Source organism: Ciconia boyciana, chromosome 4 (assembly GCF_034638445.1).
Source record: "Ciconia boyciana chromosome 4, ASM3463844v1, whole genome shotgun sequence".
In the NCBI taxonomy this organism is placed as follows: domain Eukaryota; kingdom Metazoa; phylum Chordata; class Aves; order Ciconiiformes; family Ciconiidae; genus Ciconia; species Ciconia boyciana.
This window is the reverse complement of record NC_132937.1, coordinates 17,989,083-18,003,866: the sequence shown is the minus strand read 5'-3', so window position 1 is coordinate 18,003,866 and position 14,784 is coordinate 17,989,083. Positions and strand designations below refer to the sequence as shown.

The following is a 14,784-nucleotide window of genomic DNA, read 5'->3' as shown; positions in this document are numbered from 1 at the left end:
AAGTCCCTTTATTGAACTATTACATGGCTTATATACTTTCTAATTGTTTGTACATGCGCTACTGAGAGAACTCTTATTGGTTTATATGTCTTGTTCACGCATCCTTCATGCGTTCCTTCAGCTAATATGATTGGCTATCTTTTTGCAACTTTGCAGCTCCTTTCTTCACAACAAAAAATCACGCGCTCGCCTATCTCTCTCCAATCCCATCCACTCCTGCTCCTGACACACAGCCTCCTTCCCTCAGACATAACCCAGACCCTCAGTACTTCAATCTTGTTAACCCTTTCACTCCTGCTATGCCTAATTCCTCCTCACCCCGTGACACAAAGCATCTGTTTGTGGCTAGCTGTTTGTGACCTTCGAGGAATAACCTCTCCTCTAGCAACTCCTCGCATCAGCATAGTCTTGGCCCTGGATATGCTCATTCTGGATCACCTAATATTTTTTTAGACTGGTGGAAAATAGTTAAAATATGCCTACCAGTGGATGTACAAAAACCCATGAGATGAATTATGTAATTTGAGACCAGGGGCTCAAAAGTAGTAAAAGCAATCTCAACAGTATAAACTTTTTCAGTGTACTGAGATTTTAAAATGTATTTGTTTGCTATTACAGGTCAGATAACAAATTATTCCTTCTATTTGTTTTTTCGGTTTTATATCCGATTTTGAGGGGTCATGCCACATATTTACCCAAGAGGTGTCGTGGTTTAGCCCCAGCTGGCAGCTAAGCACCACGCAGCCGCTCGCTCACTCCCCCCTGGTGGGATGGGGGAGAGAATCGGAAGAGCAAAAGTAAGAAAACTCGTGGGTTGAGATAAGAACAGTTTAATAATTGGAACAAAATAATAATAATAATAATAATAATAATAATAATAATAATGAATTATAATGAGAAGGAATACAATGAGAGAGAGAAAGAGGAACAAAACCCAAGGGAGGGAAAGAAAAGGGAAAGAAAAAAAAATTAATAAAATAAAATAAAATTATACAACCGCTCACCACCCGCCGACCGACGCCCAGCCAGTCCCCGAGCAGCGATCGCAACCCCCCAGCCAACTCCCCCAGTTTATATACTGGGCATGACATCATATGGTATGGAATAGCTCTTTGGTTAGTTTGGATCAACTATCCTGGCTGTGCCCCCTCCCATTTCTTGGGCACCTGGCAGAGCATGGGAAGCTGGGGAGGGAAAAAAAAAAAAGGTCCTTGACCAATGTAAATACCACTTAGCGACAACCAAAACATCAGCGTGTTATCAACATCATTCTCATACGAAAATCCAAAGCACCGCACTATACCAGCTACTAGGAAGAAAATTAACTCTATCCCAGCCGAAACCAGGACAAGAGGAAACGTACGTACTTAGCCCAAGATTATACTCTGCTGTTTAGTACATGTTTTAGAGCATGAATAGAAATAAGCCTTTCTCAGGATGTCCTCAGCATCTTCTGAGAGACAGAAGTGCTGAACAGATAAAACTCAGAGTCATACTTCCAGTTCTGCCTCTAGCCAGTTCTGTGAGTTTGAATTCAATATTTCATTTCTCTGTTCTCTATCTCCTCTCTCTTCTCCTATTTAGAATGTTAGTTTTACTGAGTAGAAGCTGTCTCTTACTCAAGGAGACCTTCATCCTGGTCCTCTAGGCATTCCTGCAGTATGTACTTATAATGCATCATAAGCTTTCCTTCTCTTTATGATTATCTATTATACATATTGTGGTAGTGTCTAGAGATCAATAAGTTACGATTATGACAAGATACAATATATGGATAAATACAGATGGCAGGTGGATAGTTAATAATAAAGATGGGTGTATGTACATAACTTAATGGTGTCAGTAACTACTAATGCTCCTCTTTTCCAATTAGATCTAATGATTATTTTTTTCCTGAGTGCAACAAATTAATCTTTGGCAATTCCATAATAGTTTTGCCTTCTTTAGAGTTGATACATCTCATTTTTATTTTGTAATACTATTAACGGTTATAAAATTACTAATGGCATGAAAAGTTTATACATCTTTTTTTTCATCATTAAAATACCACCCTTTACCAGGAGTTAATATCCAGGAATGTGGAATACTATAGAAATAACAAATTAAAATAAATACTACCAGAATCACAGAATCACAGAACTGTATAGGTTGGAAAAGACCTTTAAGATCATCGAGTCCAACCGTAAACCTAACACTACCAAGACCACCACTATACCATGTCCCTAAGCACCTCATCCAAACATCTTTTAAATACCTCCAGGGATGGCGACTCAACCACTTCCCTGGGCAGACTGTTCCAATGCTTGATAACCCTTTCAGTGAAGTAAAATTTCCTAATATCCAGTCTAAACCTCTCCTGGCACAACTTGAGGCCATTTCCTCTTGTCCTATGGCTTGTTACTTGGGAGAAGAGACCAACACCCACCTCTCTACAACCTCCTTTCAGGTAGTTGTAGAGACCAATAAGGTCTCCCCTCAGCCTCCTTTTCTCCAGGCTAAACAACCCCAGTTCCCTCAGCCGCTCCTGATAAGGCTTATGCTCTAGACCCTTCACCAGCTTCGTTGCCCTTCTCTGGACATGCTCCAGCACCTCAATGTCTCTCTTGTAGTGAGGGGCCCAAAAGTGAACACAGTATTCAAGGTGCAGCCTCACCAGTGCTGAGTACAGGGGCACGATCACTTCCCTAGTCCTGCTGGCCACACTATTTCTGATACAAGCCAGGATGCCATTGGCTTTCTTGGCCACCTGGGCACACTGCTGGCTCATATTCAGCCAGCTGTTGACCAACACCCCCAGGTCCTTCTCTGCTGGGCAGCTTTCCAGCCACTCTTCCCCAAGCCTGTAGTGTTGCATGGGGTTGTTGTGGCCCAAGTGCAGGACCTTGCACTTAGCCTTGTTAAACCTCATACAATTGGCCTCGGCCCATTGATCCAGCCTGTCTAGGTCCCTCTGTAGACCCTTCCTCCCCTCAAGCAGATCAACACTCCCGCACAACTTGGTGTCGGCTGCAAACTTCCTGAGGGTGCACTCAATCCCTTCGTCCAGATCATTGATAAAGATATTAAACAGAACTGGCCCCAAAACTGAGCCCTGGGGGACACCACTTGTGACCGGCCACCAACTGGAGTAAACTCCATTCACCACCACTCTTTGGGCCCGGCCATCCAGCCACTTCTTTATCCAGCGAAGAGTACACCCGTCCAAGCCATGAGCAGCCAGTTTCTCCAGGAAAATGCTGTGGGAAACCGTGTCGAAGGCTTCACTGAAGTCTAGATACACAATATCCACAGCCTTCCCCTCATCCACTAGGCGGGTCACCTTGTCATAGAAGGAGATCAGGTTGGTCAAGCAGGACCTGCCTTTCCTAAACCCATGCTGGCTGGGCTTGATCCCTTGGTTATCCTCTACATGCCATGTGATAGCACTCAGGATGATCTGCTCCATCAGCTTTCCTGGTACTGAGGTCAGGCTGACAGGCCTGTAGTTCCCTGGGTCCTCCTTCTGGCCTTTCTTGTAGATGGGTGTCACATTTGCTAATCTCCAGTCAGCAGGGACCTCCCCAGTTAGCCAGGACTGCTGGTAAATGATGGAAAGGGGCTTGGTGAGCACATCTGCCAGTTCCTTCAGTACTCTCGGGTGGATCTTATCAAGCCCCATAGACTTGTGAGTGTCTAAGTGGTGCAGCAGGTCACTAACCATTTCCCCCTGGATTATGGGGGCTCCATTCTGGTCCCCGTCCCTATCTTCTGACTTGGGGGGCTGGGTACCCAGGGAACAATTGGCCCTGCTATTAAAGACTGAGGCAAAGAAGGCATTAAGTACCTCAGCCTTTTCCTCATCCTTGGTCACTGTGTTCCCTCCCCCATCTAATAGAGGCTGGAGATTCTCCTTAGCTCTCCTTTTCTTGCTAATGTATTTGAAGAAGTATTTTTTGTTGTCTTTTACGGCAGCAGCTAGATTGAGCTCTAGCTCAGCTTTGGCCCTTCTAATTTTCTCCCCGCACAGCCTTGCTACACCTTTGTAGTCCCCCTGAGTTGCCTGCCCCTTCTTCCAGAGGTCATAGACTCTCCTCTTTTTCCTGAGTTCTAGCCAGAGCTCTCTATTCAGCCAGGCCAGTCTTCTTCCCCGCCGGCTCGTCTTTCGGCACCTGGGGACAGCCTGCTCTTGTGCCTTTAGGACTTCCTCCTTAAAGAATGTCCAGCCTTCCTGGACTCCTTTGCCCTTTAGGGCTGCCTCCCAGGGGACTCTGTCGACCAGTCTCCTAAACAGGCCAAAGTCTGCCCTCCGGAAGTCCAAGGTGGCAGTTTTGCTGACCCCCCTCGCCGCTTCTCCACGTATCAAAAACTCTATCATTTCATTTCATGATCACTCTGCCCAAGACGGCCTCCATAAGCTGCTCTACTTAGCAATGCAGTAATTTTATAGAGGTTAAACCTGAGTTTTAAATATTTGAAAAATTCAAAGATAACAAAAAATTGTTTTGGCTAAGGGGGTTGGAAAAACCTTTTTTTTTTCAAAGAAATCTTTGTAAATGTTAATATTTTTAGTGCGTCCCACTTATCAGGCCTAGATTCTGCCATCTTCTCTTAGGTATAACTAAATATTACACATGTGTAGTCCCTAGAAATGCAAGGGCTTTTTAGTGTAAGTAAAAGAACTAATAAAGCCACCCTTAAATCAATAAACATTAAGTTCTGCTGATTTCTACCTCGATGTGACATACATTTTTTACTACATTCATTGATATTAATGATTATAGTAGTGCCCAAAAGATGCTCAATAGCAAGAAAAAAAACAGTCTTTTGACAACCCTTCTTGACATCATAGAGTCACAGAATGGTTGAGGTTGTCAGGAACCTCTGGAGGTCATCTGGTCCAAACCCCTGCTCAAGCAGGGCTACTTAGAGCAGGCTGCCCAGGACTATGTCTATACAGTTTTGAGTATCTCCAAGGATGGAGACTCCACAATCTCTCTGGGCAACCTATGCCAATGCTCTCCTGTACTGTGGAGCCCAGAACCAGACATGGTACTCCAGGTGTGGCCTCAACAGTACTGAGTAGAGGGGAAGGATCACCTCCCTCAACCTGCTGTCAACACTCCTACTAATGCAGCCCAGGATACCATGAGCCTTCTTTGCTTCAAGGGCACATTGCTGGCTCATGCTCACCTCGGTGTCCACCTGGTGTCCAGCAGGATGTGAATAGATGATACCCAATACAACAGGAATCTGGGGCTGTTCAAGCATTAAATGACTTGGTTTTATACTCTGTAAATATCTTCCAAATCTGCACCCAACTTAGATGGGGGAAAAACATTTGAAATGTTTTAATGAGACAATTTTTGTCACAGCCATTTTGAATTAACTGATTTAGAAATTGAAATTCATTTCAGTCAACCAGAATTCATCCCAGATCTCTCTTCCAGCTCAGACTGTCCCATTGTGCTCCAGCCATATAGTCATGCAAGAGTCAGCATCTAAAGATGATGACTTTCAGTGTATTGCAGATACATGTGAATATTTATCATTACTTAAGGTTACAATGCAGGTAAACCCAATGGAGTTAGCAGAGTATGTGATCCCAGAGCACAACTCCAGTATATTAAATTCAGTAGGCACTTGATTTTTCTAGAGAAGGTCAACAAAGAGTTTAAAAGTGGAAAACAGTACTAAAATAACAAAACTTTTAAAAGCACACTCCAGACTGGAGTTTTTACATTATTTTAGTATTTTGAAAGATTGCTTTCTATCTTGTAAGATTTTTGGTTTCTGTGATTATAATTGCACAGCCATTAATAGTTATAGAGCATGAAGCCACAAATCTGTTGTTGAAACAGATTTTGTACAAAACATTTCAGGAAGAAATAACTATGGTATGACCATGACACAATTTAATTGTCATCACAAAATTAAGGTTTAATCTAAAGTTTACAAATCTTGCTTCTATCTAAGTGTTATTTAGGAGCAGCTTCAGTATGGCAATCTTGAATAGACAGAGAGATTGAAAGGGATGAAGAGAATAATCTCTACTCACCTATAGTTGGATCATGATAGTCAGGGAACCGATGGTTTATGAACTGCATTGTCATTGCTGGAGAGGAGAACGACAGAGGGAAGAGAAAAAAAATATGTTACTGTCTTTAAATGACAACAGGGAAAAGAACGAGCAGAAAATTCACTCATCCAAGTATCAGCTTAGAAAGTGAGTCAAAAGTCAGTCTTATGTCTACAGCTGCAAGAATGCATTGGCATTACAGTCATAACTAAGAACTGATAAATGGAAAAAAATATGAATTAAACTTATTTGTCTTAATTTCTTCCTTTTTAAAATGCATTTTATCAATTGCTGTATTAAAATGTTACATCTTTTTAACACTTGGTAAATACTGTTAACCTGATATTGTCTACAGATGAAAATTGCCATGAAAAAACATAAAATATAATTTACAAGGCTGATTCATAAAAGTTTTCATGATGTTGCAAAATGCCACTATCTACAGTACCTGATTTGGTTTCTCGTGCATTTTAGGAATACTTAACTTATTAAACGATGCAGCAGACAAATGCTTCTGTTAACCACCTAGAGCTTGGTTTCTTCTGAACAGATTGTTTTATGGCTGAATATTACCTGCTTTCAGAAACTTTAGGAAAGTTACATGAGTCTTCAGGAAAATTGGTTTGCATCATTTAGAACAGGTGGTGCTTGGAAGTGAAATTCCAATTCACGTAGAAAGCCAGAAGCATTCATATCCTGTCCAACCATGAGTTTCCAACATGCCATCTAAAGTTCATGGACTTTGAATAACCACAAAAGTAGGCTTGGGTATTCAATGGTCACAGTAATACCATCAGTTATCAGAACAACATGAGAAGTTATGTTATCTTTGATGTCTTTCTTCAGGAGTTTGAATCTCAGCTCATTTGAAAAGTAAAGGAATCTACCTAACACTGAGAGGCTGTGAAAAAAAGACCTTCAAGAGTGAAAGAGGTGAATTCCAATTGAACAGAAGGGAAAAAAATAGGACCCAACAGATATTTTTAAAATATTGCGTGATTTTTAAGCCAATTTCATTATTTTATTTTTTCATGTTTTTTTAATCCCTGCATTAAAATTCCACTATAGTTGATAAGTGGCCATTTGTTTAAAAAAAAGTACCCACCTGAATGATAACTATCAGTCACAACACATTAAACCAAACATGAGATTCTGCCTTATGTCTTGAACACCTCAGTTACCTTCAATAGCAGAGGTTATGAACAAGAAATGCAACATTTTAAAAATTCTGCGTATAAATACACCCATTTTTAAAACAGCATTGTTTTAGTTTAATGTTTGTCCTCATATTTTCAAGAATCAGGGGGTTAAGGAGAAAGTTTTACAAAATGATACAGACAAGGAGTATTAAACATTTATTACCATGTTAATAAATTATTGCATCTTTAGTGTAGACAAACATAAATGTTAAGAAGCAGCATTATAAATTCATAGTAACTCAGAGAGGGTAACTGTAAAAAAAGCTCATTGAGTCTATACATATTATAGGGGAATAAATCTACGTGCAGTGACACTCATGTCTTCTATATTATCTGTTGTCAGTTGCATTACTTTTATGTACTGTGTATGTTTGGACACTTTCATTTCCAGGACACCTGGTTTTTTAACCACGACAGATTTTTAGGCACCTCCATCTGATAACTGTTAGTGGTTTATGAAGAATAAAACTATGCTTGATGTGATCTGCCTAGTTTGCTCTGAGAAGCAGAGGCAGCTAGCAGAGATGCTGTTCATATGGTTTATGCCTACACATTTTGAGCTTTCTGAGGGCCTGTACCACAAATGAATTCAATTTGTTTCACTACCTGCTGCTTTTTCTTGCCAAGCTTTTTTTTTTTTAAAGCAAACTACTCTGTATTTGATCTCATTCTGTTTCCTTTTGGAGCTATGCCTGCATCACAAAATCTGTTGTTAGAACTGAAACAGAAATTCTTAGAGGATACCCAGAACTAATAGTAAACATTTTTCCTCTCTCCTGAGACAACCCCAAATCAATACATCATTTATATCCTTATTAAATCCACAGGATCTAAGAAGACTGAAATAATTTAGAAGTGTCATACTGATTTTCAACTGTAACGTGCAAAATGTTAGCCACTGGAATGTGTAAAATTTATATCTCCCAGACGACTCTGTGTGCGTGAATATGCATCATCAAAACTTTCACAGCAACCTAGGCTGCACATAATGCTTTAGAGGCAGATCTGAAGAGGAACTTATATCTTGTAATGTCAAATGCAGCAAAACTGACTTGTATATGCCTGATCCTAGTCTCAGTCCAGAGCTCTACAAGAGCTGATTTGGCTATATATAAAATTAATCTGGAGACGTACAGAATTTGAGAAAGGTGTTCACAGAAACACTCTGCATAATGAAATGAAAACATCTTACAGTCATCTGGCTAGGGAAAAGGTGAATAAAAACTTCCTTTTACATGGATTTTGTCCCACAACTGCTTCCATGACAGCCCTTTGTCAAGGACTCCTCCTAATCATCAGGGTAAGGAATCTCTTTGGCCTCTTTAGTGCTTGTCTTCTCTTGCATGGGGATTAACACCCTCTCCCAGAAACAGGTTACATGGTTTTGTTTTCTCAGACAGAAGGAATTGAGGTACACTGTCTGATCTTTTTAATCATTGAATTACAGTGTAAAATAAGGAAACTGGGGTATAAGAGGTGGGAATTGCAACCCATCTTCCTCTGAGTATTCTTTAAAATAGAAAATTAACATTTTCTGTTAAACCCTTCTGAATATTAGTGCAGCAAGCATTTTCAGAGCAGGCATAATAGGCCACTTCCCCTAAGGGAAAGGAACAACCAGCTTGTGACTTCAAACAACAAACCCCTTACTGCATGAGGGCGGAGGACAAGGAAGTCTCAAAACATCAGGTCTGATGTACAACAACAGTTGTGTCCAGATTTATCAGACATTCCACAGGCTTGGCTGCTGGACATGAAGAAATTAGTTCTGAATGATGGTCAGAGGTTGGTGGAATGCTTCCAGAGCAAAAGAAGGCTCAGTCACTGCTGGCATGAAACCACACAACTCAGCTGAAGCCTTGAGAATTAGACCTGCTTATAATCAACTCTGCCTGGGCTCTGCAGCAGGACAGCTGCCTCAGCTGGAATACACTGGTTTCTTCACTGATACTAACATCAGCTCCAAAGTCATTTTCCAGAGCGAATTAATTTTGAAAACTAATACCAAAATGGTATGGGTATTCCATGCTGCTTTATGAAAATATTCTCCTTGGTCCCTCCTTTATTCCTTATCCATTATCCTTATTTCCATATAAATTAACACTCACACCTAACAAATCCAAACCATCATCAGATTTTGTTGTGACCATTTTCCTTTGAAAATCCAAATAATACTGCTCCAAATTTTTACAGATCTATAAATTAGGGACCTTTAACTCTAATTTATGCCACACATAAAGCACTGTATCAAAATGTGGCTTTAAAGCAGGATATTAAAACAGAATAAATGGATAAGACTGATATTTGAATAAATACATATACATGTAAAAGCAGAGTCAGTTAAAAATTGGTAAAAAAAAAAACAAAAACCCCTTCTAATCCATAGCAGATATTGTGAAACATTTTGAATTGCAAGTTGCCTGAAAATTTTTAATGAATATTTTATAACACTGTGAAGATCATTCCATTTAAATGGGACATGTACATCCCATGGCAACTATTATAAGTAAAAGGATCATTGTTTCAGATGAATAGTATCTTCTTTATATCCATCTGTGGCTAAGCAAGTGCAGATTGCCTCAGCTGAATAAATGTAAGCCTGGTATGCATAAGTAACTATGTAAAGTTCTCTTGTGTTTTCAAAATAAAAAAGGGGTTCAGATCCTGCATTTCATTTTTAGTTGTTTCCAATTATGCTTATCCAAAGTTCATTAACTATCTAGAATGGTATACATGATATCTATGCTGGCACTGAAATATATATGTTTTCTATGAATAATAAACTTACTCCTATCTACTACTTTCAATATAATTCCTACTGTCTTCCTAATAATAATTAATTTACCTCCCAGTAGGAAATGTCGTGCTTAGAAAAAGGCTCAGATTATATTATTTACTCTAAAGCATCCTTTTGATCAGTGCAGCAATATTAAATTTCATGTAAAGGAAGGTATCAACTTTTAAAAATATATGCATTTGTGTGGGCCCAGAGGCTAATAGAAAAAATGCTTCAATATCCATGCAGTTGTGTGAGCAGGTAGAGTAGAATCCCACTCTCCTTCTAATTTGTTCTAAATTTGATTTGTAAAGACAACTTTGAAAGTAGTCCTACACCTATTTTTCAAGGCTGGAGAGTATGTTGCGATCTTACACAATATTCTTTATGGTAATAATATCCCTGATGTGAATATCTCATCCTGAGCTTCCTATCCCTCTTTATTCACCCAAGAACTCCCACATATTCATAATCTCCTGGGTGCTGTGTATGATCGTATATTAATCCGTTTCCAAAAGAATCTTTACTCTCATCAGAAAATCCTACACTTTAAATAGTCTAACAAATGACCAAAGTAGTTGCAGCTCAGAGATCTGTGATTCCGTATGGTTGATTCACTTTAGTTTAGATCCACTATTCCAGTGGATCTTTAACTTGTGTGTTTATAAACACTGAGGTTTCAAAGATACCAGCATAGAAGACAGGCCTAAAAATAATCTAATATGGTAAAGTCAGTGGACTTATAGATTAGTTCATGAAGTTCATGAGAAAAGAAGAAAGCATATAGGTATTATTTGCAGAGAGAAGGTAGCAAAGAAGCTACAGTCTAAAAACAGAACAGTAGATCATATTAACAAAGTATGCACCAGAGGAAGAGTCTTTGTCACAGAACAGAAAAAGTGATAAATATGCTAAAAGTTTAAGAGACATTCTTGCCTCTATCAATCTGTAAAATTAAATAACTTTCTAAAAACATGGCCAGGGCATGTTGAACATACCTGATTTTATTCTTTTGATAAGGTGTTTGTATATAACTAAATATGTAAAAATCTTACAATAGCAAAGTTAGACTATTTCAGCAACTAGACAAGCATTTTATTGCTACTATTTTATCTCTGAAATACTGGATAGTTTGAACAGTTCTGGTCTTTCTGATAGTTTCAAACACACAAGACCCTAGGTATCACCTTCTAAAATGTATGATCTTTTCAAATGTTCATGCCTGAAAACTGGAATGTTGACTTCTGTTTCATTGGCTTGGAAAAATTACAAACATCCTTATAACGAACTCTTTTGGAGCTCATTCTTGAATTTTTAGATTGACTTGTCAAGTAAAAAGTCATTTGCAATCATTCTTCTGCCCATTGAATCTTATCAAATAGACTTTGTAATAACAATGTGCAAACATATACATGATGAACAGCAAGAGGTGAAGACAGTAGTTTTTCCAAAATCTTGTCTGCTCTCTGAATTGCATTAACACTCAGAGCAACTTTGAATGGCTGGAGACACCAATAATGCTAGACTATATTAAAAAAAAAAAAAAAGGTTAGAAAAACTAAATACAGTCTCATGAAGATTTCATGTATGTTCAGTTTCTGCAAGTTAAATAAATCAAAGTAAAAGGCAACCTAGAAAAAGAAAAGCTATTAAAGCTAAAGGGAAATTTTGCTGTGAAACAAATGGGAGATGCTAGCTATGAACAAATTTAGGCTACAAATTAGAAAATATTTCTAGCCACCAGATGAGGGATTTTTCTGAAACAGAATTCAAACATGGATGGAAGAGGCAAGTAACCTCTTTGATTTTAAGTTGCTTCCTAAGTGAAATGTATGCCTTGAATCAGTGACACAGAAAGTTATTTTGGAGAATTTTCCCCTGTATTCTCAATTTCAGGTGCGGAAAACATTAATTTATTGTATGATATTTTAATATAGATAGCATCTATAATCAGGTCTTCAACTAATATTAGTGACGGAAATGAATGTTTGCTTTCCTGAAACACTAGGTGGTTTTGATCTCAAGAGTTTTATAAGGAGCCTCTTGTTTTCCAGGGAGAAGTTTCCATATGGAAAACATTGCTTTGTAATAACCAGGGATAACTTAAATGACCCTATGTTTGTGATATACTTGTGTAGGGAAAAAAAACCACCCAAGAATCTGAGAACACTTCAAATACAATTCATACAGTCAAAGCCAGTCCATCTGCAGCCTTTGCTGTTTTGAACAAAATGTGTTGCATTTCTGAGGTACTGCACTGTTATCTTTTTTCCTACCTCTTACTAAGAAATCTTACAAAATAGCAGATATCTCTATCAGACGACGGCTTTCCAGGTCACAAAGGACTATGTGATTTGAGTATACAGTATATTTCCTCTGTTTTATTTGTATTTATTTTATCTATACATGCTGCATTTAGATCACAGTACGTTTTAGAATAAATAACTGACAGCAGTAGTCACCTGAACCAAAACAAAAGGAGTCAGAATGATGAAATAACGTTGTTACATTCAAGTGCTTCACATCAGTGTGAACCAAAATTGCCAAACAACAGCTACAATGTCAGAGATGAGAGAGGTTGTTTGATGCCAATGGAGAAAAGATCACCCAAACCAGCAGTCTTCCATGTGGCTAACTTGATTAGATGGAGACAAACCCCTTATCTAGAAGAGTATGTGAATGACCTGCCTCACACTGAAATCAATAGGATTACCCATTTTACCATTGTTGAGGTACGTGTTGTGTTAGATCTGAGCAGTGAACATCCATAGTGGCTGAAGGTTATGTCTACCAGAAGGTATATGACAAGAGCCTTGAAGAGTATCTATTTTAGTCCAAAAGATGAATGAGAAAAGTGATGTCTAATGCAAGGTATTACAGAATTTTAAGAAATTTTAAGAGTACAGGGAAGGTAAATAGAGAATGATTATTTATTCTCTGAACATACAAAGAATATTATCTAGCAATAAAATATTTTTGAACACTGAGTATAGTAAACTGCATGATTGTCTCATGACATGGTAAATGGCAAAGTGGATTGCTGGATTAAAAAATTGGATTTTTTTAAACTGGTTCTAATAAATTCAAAGATCTCATCCCATGATAAGACACTTTTTTCTTCATACTGCTGTGAAGATGTGAAGATTTTCAAGGAGAAGTTTTAATATCTTTTATTTTGTTCATATATTCTTCCCAAAACAACCACTACAGGCTAGATTCGCTGATAGATACCAGCCTAAAGGCACCTTTGTTCTGATCCATTACAGCCATTTTTACATTGTTATACCCTGTAAGAAATAGGGTAAGAGCTTTACTACACCATTTCAGGAAGGAATGCTGCAGTCTGTGAGCTGCAATTATTAATTTTTTAGGTGTTATGATGTATTATTTATTGAGCATTGGCTGTGAAATGAAGGCAAGCTAGATTTTATTTCTCTGTGTTAAATTCATTCTGGTGTACTAGAAAAATACAGAAGCTTGCTGTACAACAATCTACTGCATATGCTAGGCTGCTGATACAGCATTGCTTTTTACACTGTTTTTTGCTAAAGTTGTAGGTGTTTTGTTCACCTACCGAAGCTGAAGTCCACAGCAAAGAGTAGTAAGCATCAGAAGGGCAGAGTCTTAAAAGCCAAAAGTCTTTTAAATTAAATCAGTCATATTAGAATGAAAATCAAACACACAAAACCCCAGAACATGTACATTTTAAACAGAGAAAACTCAGGTTACTAGGACAGCCAGAACAGAACCAGGGAACTCCTCCTTGTCCATTGAATTGTTACAGATGGATCCTTCTGTTAACTTGGGTTTACTTGGTCTTGGTTAAAGACTGAGCTGCAGAAAGCGCTGCGCTGGCTTCTGTGGTCCCCTGAAAGATTATTTCTATCACCTTCAAGGCCTGTCCATCTTCTATTTGCTTCTGTCAGTTCTGAATCTCAATGTCTTGTGTCCCATTTCCTCTCTGGGAATCCACACTTTCTTGCCAGGAAAGTCATAGTCTTTCTCTCCTTTCAGGGATTCCCAGCTGGTTCCCTCATTTCCTTGTTAAAAAAGCATAACATACAAAACTACTAAGGAAACATGTTAAAATAAGTCTCAAGAGGAAAACAAAACAAAACTAAAAATGAACATTTATAGTGATTGAAATAGGAGAGCTAGTTTTGCTGTTGGGACTGCAGAACAAGCAAAAGGTTTGTTCATATAGTTTTGTACCCTTTACCATTGTGAAATGAGAGCACTGTAATGAAAACACATTGAAGTGGAGTTGGTGGTGACAGAGCAAGGCAGAAAACAGCTTTCTTTGGAGACTATTCACAGTTTTATAATTTCTCCTCTTGCATCAGAAGGAAAAAAAAGACATGATGCAGAAATCTATGTGTTGTGACAACATGTGCCCCCAGGGTAAAAGCAAAGAATTAGGAAGCAGATGAGGAGAATCACTCCCTCAGAATGGAAAGATAGAAAAAAATCTTTGTTTCATTTTGGGATCCACCTTGAATGAATAAATAAAAATCACTAATCTCGGAGTATGTCTCAAGCTGCTGTTTCTCACAAGCATTAGATGTAAAGACATGAGTTCTCACTATTTCTCTTCAAAGTATGATCAGTGGAACAAAGACATATACTAGGTACTGGTTACAGCTTTCCAGCAGGGACTGAAGGACAAAAAGAGAAATTGTGCAAAAATTCATCCTGAACTTGAGAAACTTTCAGGAAACCTTCAGCAAAGGTGCTCTCACTGCAGAAAAGTTCCA

General features: G+C 38.5%; 1 protein-coding gene across 1 annotated transcript in view; it reads right to left on the bottom strand.

Moving 5' to 3' along the window:
* The window catches only part of RIT2 (Ras like without CAAX 2), a 195,691-nt gene that overhangs the window by 132,270 nt on the left and 48,637 nt on the right, over window positions 1-14,784 (bottom strand). The window contains exon 2 of the mRNA XM_072859655.1: window positions 6,035-6,091. Coding sequence (XP_072715756.1) covers window positions 6,035-6,091 — 57 coding nt within the window. The remainder of the gene's footprint in view (window positions 1-6,034; window positions 6,092-14,784) is intronic.